We start from the raw sequence: 21025 nt of genomic DNA on the forward strand, positions 1-21025 counted from the left end.
GGATCCAGCGTTGCTGTGAGCTGTGGTGTAGCTTGTGGATGAGGCTTGGATCCCACGATGCTGTGGTTGTGGTGTAGGCTGGCAGCTACAGCTCTGATTACCCCTAGCCTGGAAACTTCCATATGCCTCGGTTGCGGCCCTAAAAAGGCCAAAAAAAAAAAAAAATAGATATTTTCTCATGTAAGTGCCTGTTCAGACCACTTTCTTTCCCCCTGTGATGTCTTTTTTTTAAGTGGTAAAATACATGCAAAATTTACCATTTTAACCATTTTTACAGTTCAATGGCATTAAATATATTCACTTTTTTTTTTTCCATGGCCACACCTGTGGCATATGGAAGTTCCCAGGCTAGGGGTCGTATTGGAGCTGCAGCTGCCAACCTACACCACAGCCCCAGATCCAAGCTGCATCTGCGACCTAACCCACACTCATGGCAACACCAGATCCTTAACCCATTGAGCAAGGCCAGGGATCAAACCTGTGTCCTGTCCTCATGGATAGTAATCAGGTTCATTACTGCTGAGCTACAATGGGAACTCTATCCATAGTATAATTTTAAAATCTGGAAATGAACATTGCTAAAATGTCAGTATCTAATTTATGGACTTTAATTTTTATCATTTGTAATAATGTCCATTTTAGCAAAAAAAAGAAAATTTTTTTATGGTCCAGGATTCCATTCAGGATCGTGAGTTGCATTTAGTTGTTAAGTTCTTCATTCTCCTTACATTTGAAATAGTTCCTCAGTCTTTGTCTTTTATGACTTTGACATTTACTAAAGAGTGTAGGCCCATTTGTTCGTAGACTGTCCTCCATGTCTGGGTGTGTTGGTGTTTCCTGTGATGAGGAGGAGCCCTGCAGGAGCTATGTCTTCTGGTCTCCAGAGGCACATGGTGTCAGTCTGTTCTGTTCCTGGTGATGTTGACTTGGTGAAGGTGGTGTCTGCTAGGTTCCTCCACTATCTGGTCATTATGTTTCCTTCTGTAAAAATAAGTATCTTATCAAAAATTCTTTGGCACTTTGCAAATAGCCTCTTTCTCATCAAACTTTCACCCTAGTTTTAGCAATTCTTTCCAGAATCAATTATTGCGATTTTTGCCAAATGGTAATTTTTTAATTCCATCATTCCTTCTATGTATTAGTTGGCAACCCCCCCAACCTTTTTTTTGGGGGTGTGTGTGTCTTTTTAGGGCCCCACCCATGGCACATGGAGGTTCCCAGTCTAGGGGTTGAATTAGGGCTGTAGCTGACGGCTTACACCAAAGCCACAGCAACGCCAGATCCAAACTGCATCTGTGACCTACACCACAGCTCAGGACAATGCCAGATCCTTAAGCCACTGAGCAAGGTCAGGGATCAAACCTGTGTCCTCAGGGATACTAGTCAGATTTGTTTCTGCTGCCATTTTGGGAACTCCCGGCAGTCCCCATTTATGTATTCATTTCTGTGGGTGTGGATTCATAGATCCTTGCTCAGTGGGCTGTACAGTGTGAGCACCATTTATTTTGATGCTCAGGTTATTCCTGATTTGTCAGGTGGGAGCCCCTTCAGGTTGGTTCCTGTGTCCTTCTGACATGTTCCTCTTATTCTTTGAGCAATTTCTTAATTTCTGGCATGGTGAATGTCCTACTTTTCCAGCTTCAGTCCTAGAATCAGCTTTTTCTTCAAGGAGGCCTTGATCTTTCCAGTGGGGTTAGAACTTAAACCACCTGGAAGCTAGGTGTGCTCATTGCTTTTGCACGTATTGTTTCTAAGCCACGGACAGAGATAGGAATGTGCAAGCAAACACTCATGTATGTATCTACATATCTCCCAATTTCTGTATCTGCTTTTCTCCATATACATTAAACCTCTGAGTTCATACTGATACTCCAGTTCCAGATGATATACCCGGTTGATAGTAGTCTTTCTACTTTCCATAACTGTAATCCCTCCCTCCAATAGCAGCTTTCATTATCTACAATAGATTTACTTATTTCCTTAATACTAGAACATACAGAAAATAGATTTGCTCATTCATACCACTGCAAAAAAACAAGTTTACTAGCTAGAATTCAGAATTTATATGTTTTTGTTTTTAGCTTGGGAGTTCTGGAGATTTATGGTCAATACTGTATTTGGGAAGTTCCTTCATGGCTCAATAGGTTAAGGATCTGGCGTTGTCACTGCAGCAGCTTGGGTGGTTGCTGAGGTGCAGGTTCAATACCTGCTACGGGTGTGGTCAAAAAAAAAAAATAGTGCAGTTGTTCCCATTGTGTTCCACTTTAGGGTCCCCCACCCTTATTTCTTTAATTATTCTCTTTGAGCACGTGAAACTCCTGTAGTTCCTGGTGTCTCAGCTCTGAGATATGTTCAGAGAAGTGCCCCTCCCCTCCCCCGCCCTTCCTACTCTACCACTGCTTGTAGGTAAGCGGTCTAATTTTGTTTGTGTTTATCCCTTTCTGTGTTTCTTTTTTGCATAAATGAGTAGGTGTTTATTTTTTATTTCTCCTTTCTTACACAAAAGTTGACATAATTAGATGTACTTTTTTTTTTTTTTTTTGCTTTTTAGTGCAGAATCTGCAGTATATGGACGTTTCTAGACTCGAGGTCCAATCAGAGCTGCAGCTTCCGGCCTATGCCACAGCCACAGCAATGCAGGATCCAAGCCATGTCTGCGACCTACACTGCAGCTCACGGCAATACAGGATCTTTAACCCACTGAGCGAGGTCAGGGCTCAAACCCGAATCCTCATGGGTACTAGGCAGATTCATTACTGCTGAGCCATGGCAGGGAATCCTAGATATATTTTTGCACTTGGCTTTTTTTTTCCACTTAATTTATTCTACAGACCTCTCCATACCATTTTTAAACAAGCTTTCTCCTTCCGTTTAATATTTCATTGTATGGATGTACTATAGTTTATTCAGCTACTTTTCCTGTGTATAGGCGTTTAAGGTGTTTCCAGTATTTTGCAACTAAACACAATGCTACAGTGAATAACTCTACGCTAATGTATTTTTGTATTGTTGGAGGTGAGTCTTCAGGTTAAATTGCTAGAAGGGAGATTGCAGGGCGGAAGGGAAAGGCTTGTGTATCTTTGTTAGATGTGAGGCCCTGTCAGTCAAGCTGTGTTCTCACTGGCCACTTAGGAGAGTTCCTGTCTTCCCCCATCCTTCCCAAAGGAACTTTGCCTTTTTCTTTGTACCAGTCTGGGTGGGAAGTGCTATCTCAGTGCTGTTGAATTTGCATTTCTCCTACTGTGTTTGACTGGTCATCTTGTTTTGTACATTTGTGTGAATCAATTGTATGTGATTCTTCATTTTGCTCACTATTCTTTGTGGGTTTTTGTCTTTTCCCCATTGATTTTTAAGTATTCTTTGTGTATTCAGGATGTTAGCCCATTGTCTGTGAGATATTACAAATATACTTAACCAGTTTCTTATGTATGTTATTTTTTTTCTTAACTTTACTTATGATTTTTTTTGGCCATGCAGAAATTTAAAAAATTTTCTTAAGATTTTAATTTTTATGTAGTCAAATTTTTCAGTTTTTTTTTTTTTTTTTTGAATCATTCAGAATTTCAAATAATAGCCTTGGAGTCGATTTTTGATGTGGTGTGAAATAGGGCTCATTTATTATTTTTTTCTTTGCGAATATACAATTGACCTAACACTGTTTATTGAAAAATCTGCTTTTCCTGTACTGCTTCTTTGGTCGTAAATCGAGTCCCTATATGTACACAGTGTGGTTTATTCCTGTGCCCTTATTGTACTGTTACAGTTACTGTGATAATTACATAGATTTTGATTTTATGCTCTGATGTGTGTTTAACTTTGCCATTACCCAAAGACAGATTGTAAGCAGAGAAATGTGATTAAGCTGCTTTTTATAGGACTCTGTAACATGGTCTTCAGATGTAAATATTATGAAAGAATATTTAACCTTGTGGAGGATGGAGAATTTGTTCAAAGATTTATTTATTTTATTTTATTTGTTTTTTTTTTTTGTTGTTGTTTTGTTTTTTTTTTTAGAGCTGCCCTGTGGCATATGGATAGGGCTAAGGGTTGAATCAGAGCTACAGCTGCCTGCCATAGCCATAGCAACGCCAGATCTACACCACAGTTCTTGGTAATGCTGGATCCTTAATTCACTGAGTGAGGCCAGGGATTGAACCTGCATCCTTATGGTTATTAGCTGGGTTTGTTACTGCTGAGCCACAATGGGAACTCCCTCAAAGATAATTTTAACTTTCATTGACGGTATACAAAGATGATTTGAAAATGTAGCAGTATGCTGAGTTTATTTACTGATGAATAGATGAGGGACAGATTGACAGGGAGGAAATGTAACTTGATTTACAATTTTTTTGCATCATACTTGATGACCAGTTTTATTAAGAGAAACTGGTTTTCAGGAATATGAACAATCCTTAATGTTTTCTTTGGGGGGAGGCAGTTTCTCAATTTTGTTAGCCTGGAGCTCTTCCCTGCCAGCCCCATGGGCTGGCCCAGGGCACAGTAAGCAGGGCTGAGGTCAGACAGTTTCATCCCCTGGCAGTCTAGAACAGCTGGACCAAGGTATCAGCAGATGCAAAAGTCCAAATGCTGGCACTTCAGGTATGGCCGGTGCCTGGCCAGGCCCAGGGTGAAGCCTGGCCTGCCACAGTGGGTGAACAGGGCACTGTGGTCCTCTCCTGGCAGAGGGTCCAGCGTGAGGCAGGGCCAGGCCCTGCACAGGCAGCATTCCTTCAAAGCTAGGAGCAGTTGGCGATCCTGCTCCTGTGCCCACCACTCATCCAGGTTGATGGGCATGAAGTTCTGTAGCCGGGGGTTGGGGGTCCTCTCCACGTACTGCACAGGCCTTGGCCCACTCTCACTGGCTGGGCCACCACCCAGCTGCTGCTCCACTTGCTGCCAGGCTTCAGACACAAATCGGATGTTCTCCTCGTGGGCCGATGTTTACGTCTCTTGGATTCCCTCGAGGGATGGGGATGTGGCAGGAGTCCACCGGCCATTCACCCGATTGAACACAAGCCTCAGCCCTGGACTTGACAAGGGCCAGGGTCCTGGAGGCTGTGTCCGTGGGGGTTGCAGGGTTGGTTGCTCAGGATGCTAGTAGCATTTCAGGAGCTCGAGGAGCCTGCTCTCCACCTGCTGGTGTGTGGGACCTGTGCGGTGCTATGGGACCAGCTTGCTTGGTCCCTTGGTGATGGTGTACATGGTGCAGAGGGCCCTCACAGTGCACCCTCCCTGCCCGCCGGCCCTTGGCAAGACCTCTTGTCCTCCACCTGGCTGACGAAGCTTCGACCCCTTTAATGGGTGGCCAGTGCTGTGGGGAGGGAGGGGCAACCATCCTTAATGATTAATGCACGATTCCCCTTCCTCACTATGTGATCTAGGTTTATAATAATGTGACAACCCTAAATTACCAAAGCTGAATTCTGACAATTTAAAACATTAATCCTCTTTCTGCCTCTTTTTTAGTAAGACAGATTGACCTACCTAGTGATACTGCTCCACATGGAGTCACTGATTTAGAACTGGAAGAGGCTTTTGATTTATTTATTTATTCATTCATTCATTCTTTCCTTTTTCTAGGGCCGCTTCCCACAGCATATGGAGGTTCCCAGGCTAGAGGTCGAATCGGAGCTGTAGCCGCCAGCCTACGCCACAGCTACAGCAACTCCAGATCTTAGCCGTGTCTGCGACCTACACCACAGCTCACGGCAACGCTGGATCCTTAACCTACTGAGCAAGGGCAGGGATCAAACCCGCAACCTCATGGTTCCTAGTAGAATTTGTTAACCACTGTGCCATGACAGGAACTCCGAGGCTTTTGATTTAGAGCTGAGTTGTTTATGAACCATTTTAATTTGTAGAAATGAATTCATTGTGAGTATCCAAGGGTGAGCATGATTCCAGATAGAAAACAACATAAATTGGCTGGTTAACTTGTGCTTTCACCTTGTGGGCAAACTTTTGGTTCTTTTATTTAAAAGCAGGGGTGGAGTTCCCCTTGTGGCACAGTGGAAATGAATCTACTCGGAACCATGAGATTGTGGGTTCGATCCGTGGCCTCGATCAGTAGGTTAAGGATCCTACGTTGCTATGAGCTGTGGTGTAGGTTCCAGAGGCGGCTCAGATCCTGTGTTACTGTGGCTGTGGTGTAGGCCAGCAGCTGTAGCTCTGGTTGGACCCCTAGCCTGGGAACTTCCATATGCCCCAGGTGCGGCCCTAAAAAGAAAAAATAAAATAAAAGCAGGGGTTTTTCCCCTGTAGATCTTTTTTGTTTTGTTTTGTTTATATTTTTAGGGCTGCACCCATGGCATCTGGAGGTTCCTAGGCTAGGGGTCCAATCAGAGCTGTAGCTTCTGGTCTACGCCAAAGCCACAGCAACGCTGGATCTGAGCCTTGTCTTCGACCTATACCACGGCTCATGGCAATGCTGGATCTTTAACCCACTAAGCAAGGTCAGGGATCAAACTTGCATCCTCATGGATACTAGTCAGATTTGTTTACACTGAGCCACAACAGGAACTCCCCTGTAGATCTTTTTAACTCCTCTGTGTTCTCTCTCTTTTATAGAAGTAAAATCAGTTTTCTTCACTGTTTTCTTAAGTAATGAGTTTATACCCAATCCAGTCATCCAGAGGGCTTCTTTTCTTTATAAAAAGCTTGTATTTAAAAAATCATCTTCATAAAACAAATATAAACTTTATAAATGGTTTTTCTCAAGTACTATGATCATTTAGGCTGATTAACCCTCACTCTAACCATAAAATCTATAGCTTTTAATTTGTATATTTTTGACTTTTGACTTAAATTAGACTACTAAAAAATTAGATAAGATAAGGAAAGTGAATTTCAGAATAATTTCTTGTAGATACTGGCTTCATCATTGAATTGGTTCAGAGCACTGGAGATTCTTCCTGACTCTCGGTGCTGCTTCTCTCTAGAAGTTGCATGGTGGCATCTTCTGTGACTGCAGGACTTTCCGGAGAGAGTGGGTGTGATGTCACTCAGGTGATCCCGGTTCATAAGTCACATTCTAGATGAGAGAGGATAGCAAGGGGATGTCTTTACTTTCTCCCATCCCTCACCAAATCTGGCACATGGCGGCACACCGTGGGCTTCCTCAAAATCTTTGCATACATTATGATTTTCATATTTAAAAAAGAAGTGTGCTCATTTATGAAGTAGTGAAGAGGTTTTGTGTCTGTAGCACAGAGCAGTATCAGTCTTTCTAGAGCTCTTGAATGCAATGTCAAAGTCAAGGTCTTTGTTTTGTCTGAAAATGTTATTTAATCTTGCTTCATCTAGTCAATTTGTTTTTATCTTCTATTGTTTCTAGACCAAGAGCAGTGATGATCTCTTAGCTGGGATGGCTGGAGGGGTCACAGTGACTAATGGTGTCAGAGGAAAGAAAAGCACCTGCCCTTCTGCAGCACCGTCAGCACCTGCCCCTGCCATGACCACTGTGGAGAGCAAGTCCAAGACTAGCACAGGTATGTGTGCACTTGGTGTTAGAGGGAGCTGCCTTTTGTTTGAGTAGGCAGAGTGCAGTGGTATTTAGGGATTCCAGCTAAGTGCAGAAAGTTTCAAACATGTACGAAGCATTTGGTACTCATCACCCTTATTACCTGATGGCCACTCTTAGCCCCTTGACACCCACCTCCCCTGTTATTGTTTTGAAGCAAATTCCAGATGTCATCCACAAATATTTAATTATCTTTGAAAGATAAGGAAGGATTGTTTTAAAAATATATTCGTATATTCACAATAGTGGTGGTGCAGTGGAAACGAATCCTGTTAGGAACCATGAAGTTGCGGGTTCAGTCCCTGGCCTTGCTCAGTGGGTTAAGGATCTGGCGCTGCCATGAGCTGTGGTGTAGGTCGCAGACATGGCTCGGATCTGGCGTTGCTATGGCTATGGTGTAGGCCAGCAGCTGTAGCTCCAGTTGGAACCCCGGCCTGGGAACCTCAGTTCTGCTCTAAAAAGCACAATGCCATTATCAGTCCTTGAAATAATTAATCATGTATTTTTCAATAAATTAAATTTATTGAAAATCATAAATTATTCAGTAAGTACTAAAATTTCCAACTACCTTATAAATATTACATACATTTATTTATTGATTTGTTTGGATCAGGATTCACCAGAATTCAGTTAAGATCCATAGATAGTAATTGGTGAAGTGTCTCTTAAATCTTCATTTTTACATCTATGAGTTTATCCCCCTTTTTTCTTGCAATTTAATTTTTGTGAAACCTGGTTGTTGACCCTATAGAGTTGCCCATGATCTGGATTTTGGTGTCACATTCATATGTTGACCTTGACCATGTTCCTTTGTTCTGTTTACTATTTACTGTGAATGTCTTTGGATCTAGAGTCTTAATGAACCTTAATTGAGTTTCCTCCCCTGCCCACCTTCCGCTGACTCCTTCATGGGTATGGTCGTCCATCCATCAGAAGGCTGTCTCTCACTCTAGGAGCTTAGCAGCCTCTGATGGGCTGCCTTGATGTATTTTTCCAGTTCCATCATCCTTTCTTCCTTCATTAGCAGCAGCTCATTTTAGATCTCATTCTGTAGTCAAGGAGTAATGTATCACATTTTGCTTCTTAAACTTAGAGAAAAAAAAACTTTAAAACTTCTATCCAACTTAAGATTATGTATTTGAAATAAAGCTTATGAAGCAAATTGGCAGAAATTATAGCAGACCCTCCTTACCATCATTTTGGCCCCCCTGTGTGCACTGGACTTTTTTCTAGCCCAGGTTTGCCTCCTGTCCTCTCACCTGCTTTGACTCTCTGGATCCTTCCTTCCACCCCAGACCACACCCCACTGTTAATTAACAGCAGTGCGATGTGGTCACCATGAGAAAATGTTTTAGGTCCTAGCTTTGCTTTAGAGGCATTATTCCTATTCAACCTCACTGTAGCCCTGTGGGGTAGAGGCTGTTTTTATCCTCATTTTAGAGATATGAAAACTGCCCTTGGAAAGCTTAAGTTCTTGCCCAGAGCCATGCATGCATTTGCTCAGTGACTACTCCCTGTGTATCCACCTTGTACCAGGCCCCAGAGCTGGTAGTGAGGTAGAAACTGGATCTTGCCTTTTACCCTCAAGCCTGGGGTCATCACTATGGTTACATTCCAGCTTATGTAGTGAGAAGGAAATTATGTCCAATCCAGCTCTGACTGGACCCCTAGCCTAGGAACCTCCATATGCCCCAGGAGCGGCCCTAAAAAGGAAAAAAGACCAAAAAAAAAAAAAAAGAAAAGAATTTCCTGGGTGAGATTCCATGTTTGCATACATGGTTCCCTGCTGGCCAGTGCCTCCTGCCCTTGCCAGGGTGAGTGCACTTTTCACCTCCCCAGATCAGTTGCCCTATCTTTTCCCCCTTTTGGCCTCTATTTGCAGTTGTTCCTCCTAATTGTGTTGCTTCTGCCTTTGGAATCTGTTGCAGACTTATTGCCCTTTCCTTGTTCCTAAGGAGATTGAGCTCTTGCTTCCTGAATGTGGGCCTTCCTCTAGTTTTACTGCTCTGCCTGCCCACATTCCTCTTTTACTGCTCTCCCTTCTTCCTCTTGTCTCACTCAGCATCCTCTGGGTAATTTCCATCAGAGCACTCTTGCTCTGTGTTCCTTTCTTGCTCGAGAAAATTCACCAAACGTTAGTTTCTGTGACTCCCCGAATTCTCCCTGGCATTCAGGGCCCTAGAGAAACCTCACTGACTGTGTGACTGTGCTTTTCCTTTCTGCTTTTTCTTCCTCCTCATCCTTGTCTGTGGTGTGGCCAGCCAGTGTTCCTTCTCTCCCCTGCTCTATACCTGATCTCTGGCAGAGTGATGGATCTCTTCCCACATCCTACGTCAGGTAGACCTTTCAGTCCCTTTTACTCTGCAGCCTGGTGCCTGCCACATAATGAACCAGGTATATATTTTCAAACCAGGTTATATTTTCAAAGTAAAAAATATTATAATTTCTTGAAGTGTTTCTAGGTACGTGAACGTACTCCTTTCTATATTAATACATGATTATGTCGATTGTTTGCACAGGTTTAACATTTTAGCAGTTAAGTAATATTGTGACTTGTGCAGCGTATATGATTAACCTCGTGTTACTGCATTGTCATTTTCTAGCACTTAGAGAAGCAGAGTGGCTAAGTTGCAGGTTCCGCCAGGCTGCCTGCCTGCGATTCAGTCCTGGCTCATCCAGGTCTTATCTGTGGGGTGCTGACATTTAACATCTTTTTGGGAGTTTATCTGTAAAACAAGATGATAATAATGAAGCTTGTATAATTAATGTATGTAAAGTGTTAATATGTGTTTGTGTGTGGTAGGTATAAGTGCATGTTATCTATTACTATGATTTCTGTTATTGGTACTATTTATGTGACATTTTATGGTATGAAAAATGTTTCGCATTTACTTTGACCATATTTTTTTCGTGCTTATTGTAGGTAGTTTAGATTTCTTGTTTGTCCAGAGGCTTCCCTTCTCTTCTGGTCATCTCTGAAATTCCTTTACTGTCTGTCTGTTTCTGCAGTTAGTTTGCTACTTACCTGGATGTCCCTAGAGGCACCTTCATCTGGCCTATGATAGAGTCCTCTGCCCCTGGCTACCTGTTGAAAGCCATGGTTTAGATTTGAGTTCATGTGTATAACTTTTTTTTTTAATGTGATAGCTTGAGACACAGTTCATATTCCGTAAAATTCACCCCTTTAAAGTGTACAATTCTGTGTATAGTAACTTCTTTTTCATTGATAATTAAAAGATGATTGATCTTCTGGTTTAGAGGAAACTGAGCCTTACAATAAGCAGACGTTTAGGCAGGATCAGTGTAGGTCAGTGTCAGTGTGTAGACCCTTTGATTTCATCTCATTAGACTCAGGCATAACTGTGTGCCTTTTTATTGCTAATTTTTGGCCTTAAATTCTTTGTTTTAAACATGTAGGCACAAGTTCTTCAACCAGGCGGAGCACTTCTACAGGTAATAAAGAATCCAGTTCTACTAGAGAAAGATTACGCGAACGTACCCGACTAAACCAGAGCAAAAAACTACCTTCTGCAGGTCAGGGTGCTCATGATGTGGCATTGGCCAAGCGTTCCCGCAGTCGCACAGCCACGGAATGTGACGTCCGTATGAGCAAGTCCAAATCGGACAATCAGATCAGTGACAGAGCTGCCCTGGAAGCCAAAGTGAAGGATCTCCTCACGTTGGCCAAAACCAAGGATGTGGAGATTTTCCATTTGAGGAGTGAGCTCCGGGACATGCGTGCTCAGCTGGGCATCAGTGAGGACCACTCCGAGGGAGGTGAGAGGACTGAGGAGAAGGAAGCTGCCACTGCTCACCAGCCAACCGACGTTGAGTCCACTTTGTTGCAGTTACAGGAGCAGAATGCCGCTATCCGTGAGGAGCTCAACCAGCTGAAAAATGAAAACAGGATGCTCAAGGACAGGTTGAACGCACTGGGCTTCTCCCTGGAGCAGAGGTTGGACCATTCTGAAAAGCTGTTTGGCTACCAGTCCTTGAGTCCTGAAATCACCCCCGGCAACCAGAGCGACGGAGGAGGGACTCTGACTTCCTCGGTGGAGGGCTCTGCCCCGGGGTCAGTGGAGGATCTCTTGAGCCAGGATGAAAGCACTCTCATGGACCACCAGCACAGCAACTCTCTGGACAACCTGGACAGTGAGTGCAGTGAGGTGTACCAGCCCCTCACATCCAGCGATGATGCCCTGGATGCGCCGTCGTCCTCTGAGTCAGAAGGCATTCCAAGCATAGAGCGCTCTCGGAAGGGAAGTAGTGGGAATGCCAGTGAAGTGTCCGTCGCTTGCTTGACGGAACGGATCCACCAGATGGAGGAGAACCAGCACAGCACGAGTGAGGAGCTCCAGGCGACTCTGCAGGAGCTGGCCGACTTACAGCAGATCACCCAGGAGCTGAACAGTGAGAATGAAAGGCTCGGGGAGGAGAAGGTGATTCTCATGGAGTCTTTATGTCAGCAGAGTGACAAGTTGGAACACTTTGGCCGGCAGATTGAGTATTTCCGCTCCCTTCTAGATGAGCACCACATTTCCTATGTCATAGATGAGGATGTAAAAAGTGGGCGCTATATGGAACTGGAACAGCGCTACATGGATCTAGCCGAGAACACACGTTTCGAGCGGGAGCAGCTTCTTGGTGTCCAGCAGCACCTAAGCAACACTTTGAAGATGGCAGAGCAAGACAACAAGGAGGCTCAGGAGATGATCGGGGCGCTCAAGGAGCGCAACCACCATATGGAGCGCATCGTTGAGTCCGAGCAGAAGGGCAAGGCAGCCCTGGCAGCCACATTGGAGGAGTTCAAAGCCACAGTTGCCACCGACCAGATCGAGATGAACCGCCTGAAGGCTCAGCTGGAGAATGAGAAGCAGAAAGTGGCGGAGCTGTATTCCATCCATAACTCTGGAGATAAATCTGACATTCAGGATCTCCTGGAGAGTGTCAGGCTGGACAAAGAGAAAGCAGAGACTCTGGCCAGCAGCCTGCAGGAGGACCTGGCTCACACCCGGAATGATGCCAATCGGCTACAGGACACCATCGCAAAGGTACCATTGAGGTAGATGGGCCCTTCTGGGCCAGTGTTTCGTGCTGCAGTACGTGGCCAGCATCCTTGGTGGTGTATGCTTAGCCCTTTTTAAGCTTCATGATGGTTTTCTTGTATTTGGATGGAGTGAAAAGTGTTCTTGTGATGATGTCACTCACTTACATTTTGTTACTCTTTTCCTTCCTGTGAGAGAGATAATGGATGGGGCTAGAGTTACAACTAACAATGACTAACAGAGCTTGTCCATAGTTCTGGCTATTCCCAGGGGAATGTGTTGTGCAATTTCACGTCCTCATCTCTAATGTAGTTTGACATAAGAACAATGGAGAGCCAGTCCTCCAGTCTGTGGGATTAGCAGTGTCTGCTTTTTGTCGTCGGTTTTCGAGTGAAGTTCTGTTGTGAGTTGAAAATACTTTTGGATAGGAAGGCTCCTGTTGCTTAGAGGCCCATGATCCGTTGCTGGAAGGGACTTTGGAGATCTTTGATTGGTTTTACATGCAGCATGATAGTGAGGACTCAGTCCAGCCCCCTGGTTTTACATGCATCATGGTAGTGGGGACTCAGTCCAAAATGCAGCCCAGGTTTGCTGGCAGTCTGGCCAGGACTCTGTGCTCCATGTGGTTGCTGATATAGTGTTTATTTGCATGAGTTATCTAATTATTCTAGCTTACATTTTATTTCCTGTTTTAGTGCAGTAGTTCTTAAAGTAGGAAACAGTATGACTTTGGTTAAAATTTGAATAATTTTTTTTTTTTTTGGGTCTTTTTGCTATTTCTTTGGGCCGCTCCCGCGGCATATGGAGGTTCCCAGGCTAGGGGTCGAATCGGAGCTGTTAGCCACCGGCCTACACCAGAGCCACAGCAACGTGGGATCTGAGCCGCGTCTGCAACCTACACCACAGCCCACAGCAATGCCGGATCGTCAACCCACTGAGCAAGGGCAGGGACCAGACCCGCAACCTCATGGTTCCTAGTTGGATTCGTTAACCACTGCGCCACGACAGGAGCTCCCAAATTTGAATAATTTAAACGTTATTTTTTTTATTTTTTATTTTTGGCTGCACTGGCAGCATATGGAAATTCCTGGAGCAGGGATCAATCCCATGCCACAACAGCTGCCCAAGACACTGCAGTGACAACACTGGATCCTTAACCCACTCCTCCACAAAAGAACTCCTAAACTATTTATTTATTTTTTAATGGCGGCACCCATGGCATATGAAAGTTACCAGGCCAGGGATTGAATCCAAGCCAAGCCGCAGCTATGGCAATGCCAGATCTTTTAACCCACTGTCAGGCCAGGGATCAAATCTGCACTTCTGTAGTGATCCAAGCCATTGCAGTCAGATTCTTTTTTTTTTTTTTTTTTTGTCTTTTTGTCTTTTTGTCTGTTGTTGTTGTTGTTGCTGTTGTTGCTATTTCTTGGGCCGCTCCCGGGGCATATGGAGGTTCCCAGGCTAGGGGTTGAATCGGAGCTGTAGCCACCGGCCTACGCCAGAGCCACAGCAACGCGGGATCCGAGCCGCATCTGCGACCTACACCACAGCTCACGGCAACGCCGGATCGTTAACCCACTGAGCAAGGGCAGGGACCGAACCCGCAACCTCATGGTTCCTAGTCGGATTCGTTAACCACTGCGCCACGACGGGAACTCCTGCAGTCAGATTCTTAACTTACTGTGCCACAGCGGTGACTCCCTAACCTTAAATTTTTTTTTTGTTTTTTGTTTTTTGTTTTTTGTCACCCCTAGGTATATGGACTTCCTAGGCCAGGGATCAGATCTGAGCCTCAGTCATGACCCAAGCTGCAGCTGTGGCAACGCCGGATCCTTAATCCTTCCCGCCGGGCTGGGAATCAAACCTGCATCCCACTGCTCCTAAATGTTTGTTTGTTTTGCTTTTTAGGGCTACACCCAAGGCATATGGAAGTTCCTAGGCTAGGGATTGAATCCAAGCTACAGCTGCCGGCCTACACCATAGCCACAGGCACGTGGGATCTGAGCCACATCTGTGACCTACCACCACACGCAGCTCATGGCAACACCAGATTCCCAACCCACTGAGTGAGACCAGGGATTGAACCCACATCTTCACGGATACTAGTTGGATTCATTTCTCCTGTGCCACAGCAGGAACTCCTAAATGTTAATTTTTTAAGTGAGGACTTTAAAGAGGTACAGTAAAGGAGATTTGTTCGAGCATATAGGTTGGGGGCTGTTATGAACTAACACTTTGACAATGACAATATTTGAGAATTTTTTGTTTCCATTTTTAATTTGATATTGAAAGTGTCACAAATCAGACATCATTTTTGTTGGAAAGCATGTTAATCATTAATCAGATGTATGCCTTCAGTCCAAACTTTGGGGAAGGGAAGATGTGTAAAATTTTCTCATGAATAATGTAGTTCAGTTCAGTGGTATGTCCATATAATTTCAATGAGTGATGTAGCAGCAGATGTAGTGCTGAAGTGTGTCGTGTCAAGTCCTATTTTTGGAGAGTGCCTTCTGTATAGTTGTTACACAGGTCGCTCTCGCTCACACAGCCACTCACACTCGGGTTCCAGCTAAAACAGTGGGTACCTACGTCCTAGGAATTATCTCAGAACAACTCATTTCTCTGATTGGCACCATCCGTTTTACATAGGTAGAAGATGAATACCGAGCCTTCCAGGAGGAAGCTAAGAAGCAGATAGAAGATTTGAATATGACATTAGAAAAGTTAAGATCAGAGCTGGAAGAGAAAGAGACAGAAAGGAGTGACATGAAAGAAACGATCTTTGAACTTGAAGACGAAGTGGAACAGCACCGGGCAGTGAAGCTTCATGACAACCTCATCATCTCTGACTTAGAAAGTAAGTGTTGTCCTACACATTTTTGCATATGGGAGGAGTCTGTGTTCAGTATCAGGATGACAGTGGGGCTTCTGATGGGACAGAGGTTCATGGCAAGAGCTTGGTGGCCAGCAGACACGCACGTGTGGTGGGTGATGTTTCCACGGCCATGCCATCTTCCAGCTGCTTTTTGTTCCTAAAGAACTGTTTGAGTGGAGCATGGCTTTACAGTTCTGTGTAATAATGAAAAATCATTTAAATGAAAAGCTAGTGGGGGAAATTACTGTTGTGGCTCAGCAATAATGAGCCCAACTAGTATCCTTGAGGATATGGATTTAATCCCTGGCCTTGCTCGGTAGGTTAATGATCCGGTGTTGCCACAAGCTGTGATGTAGGTTGCAGATGTGACTTGGATCCCATGTTGCTGCGGCTGTGATGCAGGCCGGCAGCTGTAGCTCCCATTGGACCCCTAGCCTGGGAACATCCATGTACCACGGGTTCGGCCCTAGAAAGACCTCCCCCCCAAAAAGAATTGGTGGGAAACAGAAATTTGCATGATCTTAAAATGTCTTTCCACAGACTGTTATGTTTTAAATGACGAAAAAGAAGCAATCAGAAATTATACAGTGGAACAATTAGGCAACACTGTGACTGGGTGATTGTGTAAGTGATAGAGGCATATGGTTATCACTAGGCCATATTCTGGCTGAGGCATAACTTCAATTACTCATAAAGAAACATTGGGTGTTCCCTGGTGGCCTAGCAGTTAAGGACTTAGCAGTGGCTCTGTTTCGATCCCTGGCCCAGGAATTTCTGCATGCCACAAGGAGCAGCCGAAGGGGGAAAAAAAATTGTAAAGGAACATTAAACAGATAAAAAATGAGGAATGTTGTACTAAAAGCCCAGGAATGAGTGGTGCTATATTCCTCAAAATGCCAGTGTCATAAAAGACAGAGGCTGAGGAAAAAGTTCCAGGCTAAGGAGGCAATATGTTCAGCCCCTGTGCCTTACTGGCTTCAGTGCTGCCAGGAGTTGCTATAAAGGGCAAGGTGACAGAGTTGGAGTGTGGGTGGGAGATTAGATAAACATATCATGTCAGTATGCATTTATGAAGTCAATAACCAAACTGTGTGTGTATTCTTAGGAACCACACACTGAAAGATGCGGGACCATCATGTGTATCCTTAAAGGTTAGGAAAAAGTTAGGGATAAATACAGGCAAACAGACAGGGATCAGAGATAATAAATGATAAATGGTAAACTGATAACAATAAGATCTGAGTAAAAGGTATATGGATATTCCTTGGTATTATTTCGTGCATCTTTTTGTAAGTTTGAAATTATTTCTACATAATACAGTTATGTAGAGTTCTCAAATGTTAACAGATTTTATATTGTAATGTGCTTTAATATGATAGCCTGGAGGGGACAGGGAGAATGGGGGTAAACTTTTTGGTTGCTGTGGTAACAGCTTTTCAAACTTGTGGTTCATGATACTGCTCCTTTGAGTGCTAACAGTTTATTCTACCTTGACAGAGGGTTGATAGGCGCATACGGCATGCAGCCAGATCCCATGTGCTGTGGATGCAGATGAAAGGTTCGAACTATTTCCAGGAGACAGTCACTTGCAGGAGCCCTGACCATGTCTAGTGGAGGTTCTGAGTTCTGGCTAGATAATTAGCCCAGCATCTATAGATTCACCCCAGGGTTATTCAAAATATTCCAAGGTATCTGGCTACTGAAGTAGTGGATTGTGGGACTGTATTTCTTAGAGACATAGGGGTGAACTGTTTCATCTAAAGTTTTTTTTTTTTAATTGTTTTTATTATTTATTTATTTTGATTTTTTGTCTTTTTGCCATTTTCTTGGGCCGCTCCTGCGCCATATGGAGGTTCCCAGGCTAGGGGTCCAATCGGAGCTGTAGCTGCCAGCTTATGCCAGAGCCACAGCAACATGGGATCTGAGCTGCATTTGCGACCTGCACCACAGCTCATGGCAATGCTGGATCCATAACCCACTGAGCAAGGCCAGAGATTGAACCTGCAACCTCATGGTTTCTAGTTGGAGTCGTTAACCACTGAGCCACGACGGGAACTCCCTAAAATTATTTTTAAATGCTGTATTTTTTTCCATTATAGTTGGTTTACAGTGTTCAGTCAATTTCTACTGTACAGCAAAGTGACCCAGTCATACATGTATATATACATTTTTTTTTTTTTTTTTTGGTCTTTTCTAGGGCCACCCCCACGGCATACGGAGGTTCCTAGGCTAGGGGTCCAATCGGAGCTGTAGCCGCCAGCTTACGCCAGAGCCACAGCAACGTGAGATCCGAGCTGCGTCTGAGACCTACACCACAGCTCTCGGCAACGCCGGATCCTTAACCCACTGAGTGAGGCCAGGGATTGAACCCGAAACCTCATGGTTCCTGGTCGGATTCATTAACCACTGAGCCACGATGGGAACTCCTATATACATTCTTTTTCTCACGTTATCCTCCATCATGTTCCATCATAAGTGACTAGATACACAGCAGGATCTCATTGCTTATCCACTCCAGATGCAGTAGTTTGCATCTAGGCCAGGGATCGAACCCGAAACCTCATGGTTCCTAGTTGGAGTCATTTCTGCTGTGCCATGACAGGAACTCCCCTTCATCTAAAGTTTAAAAAAGACTTTTAGTTTGGAGTTCTTTCTGTGGCGCAGTCAGTTAAGAATCCAACTGAAGTGGCTTAGGTTGCTGTGGAGACGTGGGTTTAATTCCCAGTCCAGGGCAGTGGGTTAAAGGATCTGGTGTTGCTATGGCTGCAGCGTAGGTTACAGCTGCAGCATGGATTCAGTTCATGGCTTGGGAACTTCCACATGCCATGGGTACGGCCACAAAAAAAACCACATGAACAAAAAAACATTTTAGTGTAATGTTAATATCTAGTTTGTATTTCATTGTCTCTGAACTGAGAGATTTATCTAATTTTACTAACTGAATATAAACGATTCTAAAGTTTTTCAGATTAACTTAAAAGTTCAGTGTATTTTTTTTCGTTTAGTACTGCTGATAGCCTTTTCCCTTACACGCCTTGATTTGAATGCGGCAAGTGTGACACCTTGTGGTAATTAGGGTAATAGCTAGATATATGTTAGATGATAAGGATTCCTGGGAAAAACTTTTCCAAACCATTGCCAAAATAAAAATTACAGTAACATCATGTGGATTTTAATTATAAAATGGCTGAAAATCCTTAATAATTTTTTTTAGCCATGTAGTGCTCCCCAGTTTTTTGAAATAAAAAGTGGCAGTTCACAGAGATCCCACAAGAGTAGCATGGCAGTTAGCACCTGCTGCCTGGACCTCAGTTGTTAACGTTTTGCAGTATCCACCTTCTGTACATGTGTGTTTAACTGGACCAGTTGGTAGTGAGCTATGGACCTCATGACACTTAACTCCTGGTATTTCAGCATGCACTTCCCAAACATTCTCCTCTAACTTCATTATTGCCATATCTAGTAAAATCAGTCATTTCTTAGCATCATCTAAACCCCCCCATATGCAGATTTTCCCAGCTGTCCCCACAGTGTCCTTTATATTTGTTTTTCTTTTTTCTTTTTTTTTCCTCATCTTTTTGCCATTTCTTGGGCTGCTCCCGCGGTGTATGGAGGTTCCCAGGCTAGGGGTCGAATTGGAGCTGTAGCCACCGGCCTACACCAGAGCCACAGCCACGCGGGATCCGAGCCACGTCTTTGACCTACACCACCACTCACGGCAATGCCAGATCCTTAACCCACTGAGCAAGGCCAGGGATCGAACCTGCAACCTCATGGTTCCTTGTCGGATTCGTTAACCACTGTGCCACGACGGGAACTCCTAGTGGTTTTTTTTTGTTATTTTTTTTTATAGGAAGCGGTATCCAGACAAGTTTCATGCATTATAATCTGCTGTTATAGCTCCATGGTCTGATAGGAGTTAATTTTTTCCTAGAGAATTCTAGCACTTGGGGTCATTGCTAAGGCAGCCCTTGGCATAGGGGCCTTGATGGCAGGGAGTGCTGTTAACTGGGAAACTGAGATTTTCTTCCAAGGAATGAAACCATCACCGTAGTCAGTTTTAGTACTTTTTTTTTTTTTTTCTTTAATCGCCCCCCAAAAGAAATCCTGTACCCATTAGCAATCACTCCTCATTTACCCCCAGATGATTCTGCATTTGGTATTAGGTGACAGAATTTTAAAACAGCTATTGGACGCAGAGGAAAATACACTCATAATGATGAATAGATAGCAAATCTTAGCAGAGAAATAAAAACCCTAAACAGAACTTAGTAGGTTTTTCAGGAATTTAGAAATTAAACAGCTAATATAAAAAGTTACTGAATCATTTAGGAGTTCCCGTCGTGGCGCAGTGGTTAATGAATCCGACTAGGAACCATGAGGTTGTGGGTTCGGTCCCTGCCCTTGCTCAGTGGGTTAACGATCCGGCGTTGCCGTGAGCTGTGGTGTAGGTTGCAGGCTCGGCTCGGATCCCGAGTAGCTGTGGCTCTGGCGTAGGCTGGTGGCTCCAGCTCCAATTCGACCCCTAGCCTGGGAACCTCCATATGCCGCGGGAGTGGCCCAAGAAATAGCAACAACAACAACAACAACAACAACAACAACAAAAGTTACTGAATCATTTAAACAAGAAATTAGAGATGTAGAAAACCCAGTGAACTTGAAGAGAAGTCAGGAGACATTATCCAGTCTGAAGGGCAGAGAGAGAAAAGATGGAGAAAATGAGTAACACAGCAGTGACCTGTGGGACAGCCCCCACGAGGCGTTGCATACCTGGAGTCCAGGCAGCTTCCTAGAGAACATCGGTGCTGTACTGCCTAGACCTGGCTTGCAGTACTTCTCGGCAGTTCTTGGACTTGATGTCTAAGTGGAGAAGGTCTGATGTAAAAACTAAGTGCTATTAAGGCTTTCAGTTCAAGATAATGGCCTGAGGTCATACATTCTTCCTTTTCCTCCCAAAGTCCTAGTGACATGTCAGGAGAGATAAAAATTATAAGAAGCCTAGAGCAAAGATAGAAAATAGGGGAAGGGTTCTCCTTTCAGCAGATAAACAGTTGTGAGTAATTTCTGGAATACTTTGAGTAGAGCAGATGGAATTGGATATGGAGAAGTCAATCAGTACAGAAACATCTGCTGAAGCTCTGAGTAATGATGTGCCCAGCAAAGTTGTGGGGATGCGGGACCTAGACCTCCACATCAGAGATAGTGGGGCCTGGAAGCAGCAGCAGTTTTAGGCTGCGGTGTAAAGGAATGCTGAGCTGGGTACCATCCACTCCGGGGAGGGTGCCGGCTCTGGTGTGTTTGCCCCCAGGCTGCTCCTGGACTCAGCTCTTTTCTAAGTGAGGCACAACTTTCATACCATGCCTGCAATAACTTCAGACTGCCTCATTATCTTAAAGACCACACATTGGGAAAAGCGGTTTGGTCCAGCATTGAAATGGACACACACACACACACCCACCCCTACCTGTCACCTCAGTTGAAGCCACCCATTCCCTCTTGTGTGTCCAGAGGGGGGGCCTCCCTGCAGGCATGTTTCATCAGCAAAGCCGTTAGCCGGCTGTGCTATGGGGGAGAGGTCTGTGGATA

General features: G+C 44.3%; 1 protein-coding gene and 1 pseudogene across 28 annotated transcripts in view; one reads left to right on the top strand and one right to left on the bottom strand.

Annotated features, from left to right (window-relative positions):
* The window catches only part of SPECC1L (sperm antigen with calponin homology and coiled-coil domains 1 like), a 131326-nt gene that overhangs the window by 32431 nt on the left and 77870 nt on the right, over window positions 1-21025 (top strand). For 12 of the 28 annotated variants that reach the window (XR_014826002.1, XR_014826003.1, XR_014826004.1 and 9 more), the window contains 3 exons: window positions 7334-7487; window positions 10937-12570; window positions 15214-15421. Coding sequence is in view for 19 of the 28 variants with exons in the window: in XM_084993897.1 (XP_084850023.1) it covers window positions 7334-7487; window positions 10937-12570; window positions 15214-15421 (1996 nt within the window). In the remaining 9 variants the exon portion in view is untranslated. Of the gene's footprint in view, window positions 1-7333; window positions 7488-10936; window positions 13830-14114; window positions 14319-15213; window positions 15422-15873; window positions 16139-17794; window positions 20448-21025 lie in introns of those variants that run through there. The other 16 variants (XM_084993903.1, XM_084993906.1, XM_084993904.1 and 13 more) reach the window with 7 other exon arrangements.
* Window positions 4564-5202, bottom strand: LOC110256837 (MAPK regulated corepressor interacting protein 2 pseudogene; annotated as a pseudogene).

Source organism: Sus scrofa, chromosome 14 (genome assembly GCF_054392235.1).
Source record: "Sus scrofa isolate SSC_HxYL_T2T_F1_AM1 chromosome 14, Sscrofa_HxYL_maternal_Yorkshire_Landrace_v2.0, whole genome shotgun sequence".
NCBI lineage: Eukaryota > Metazoa > Chordata > Mammalia > Artiodactyla > Suidae > Sus > Sus scrofa.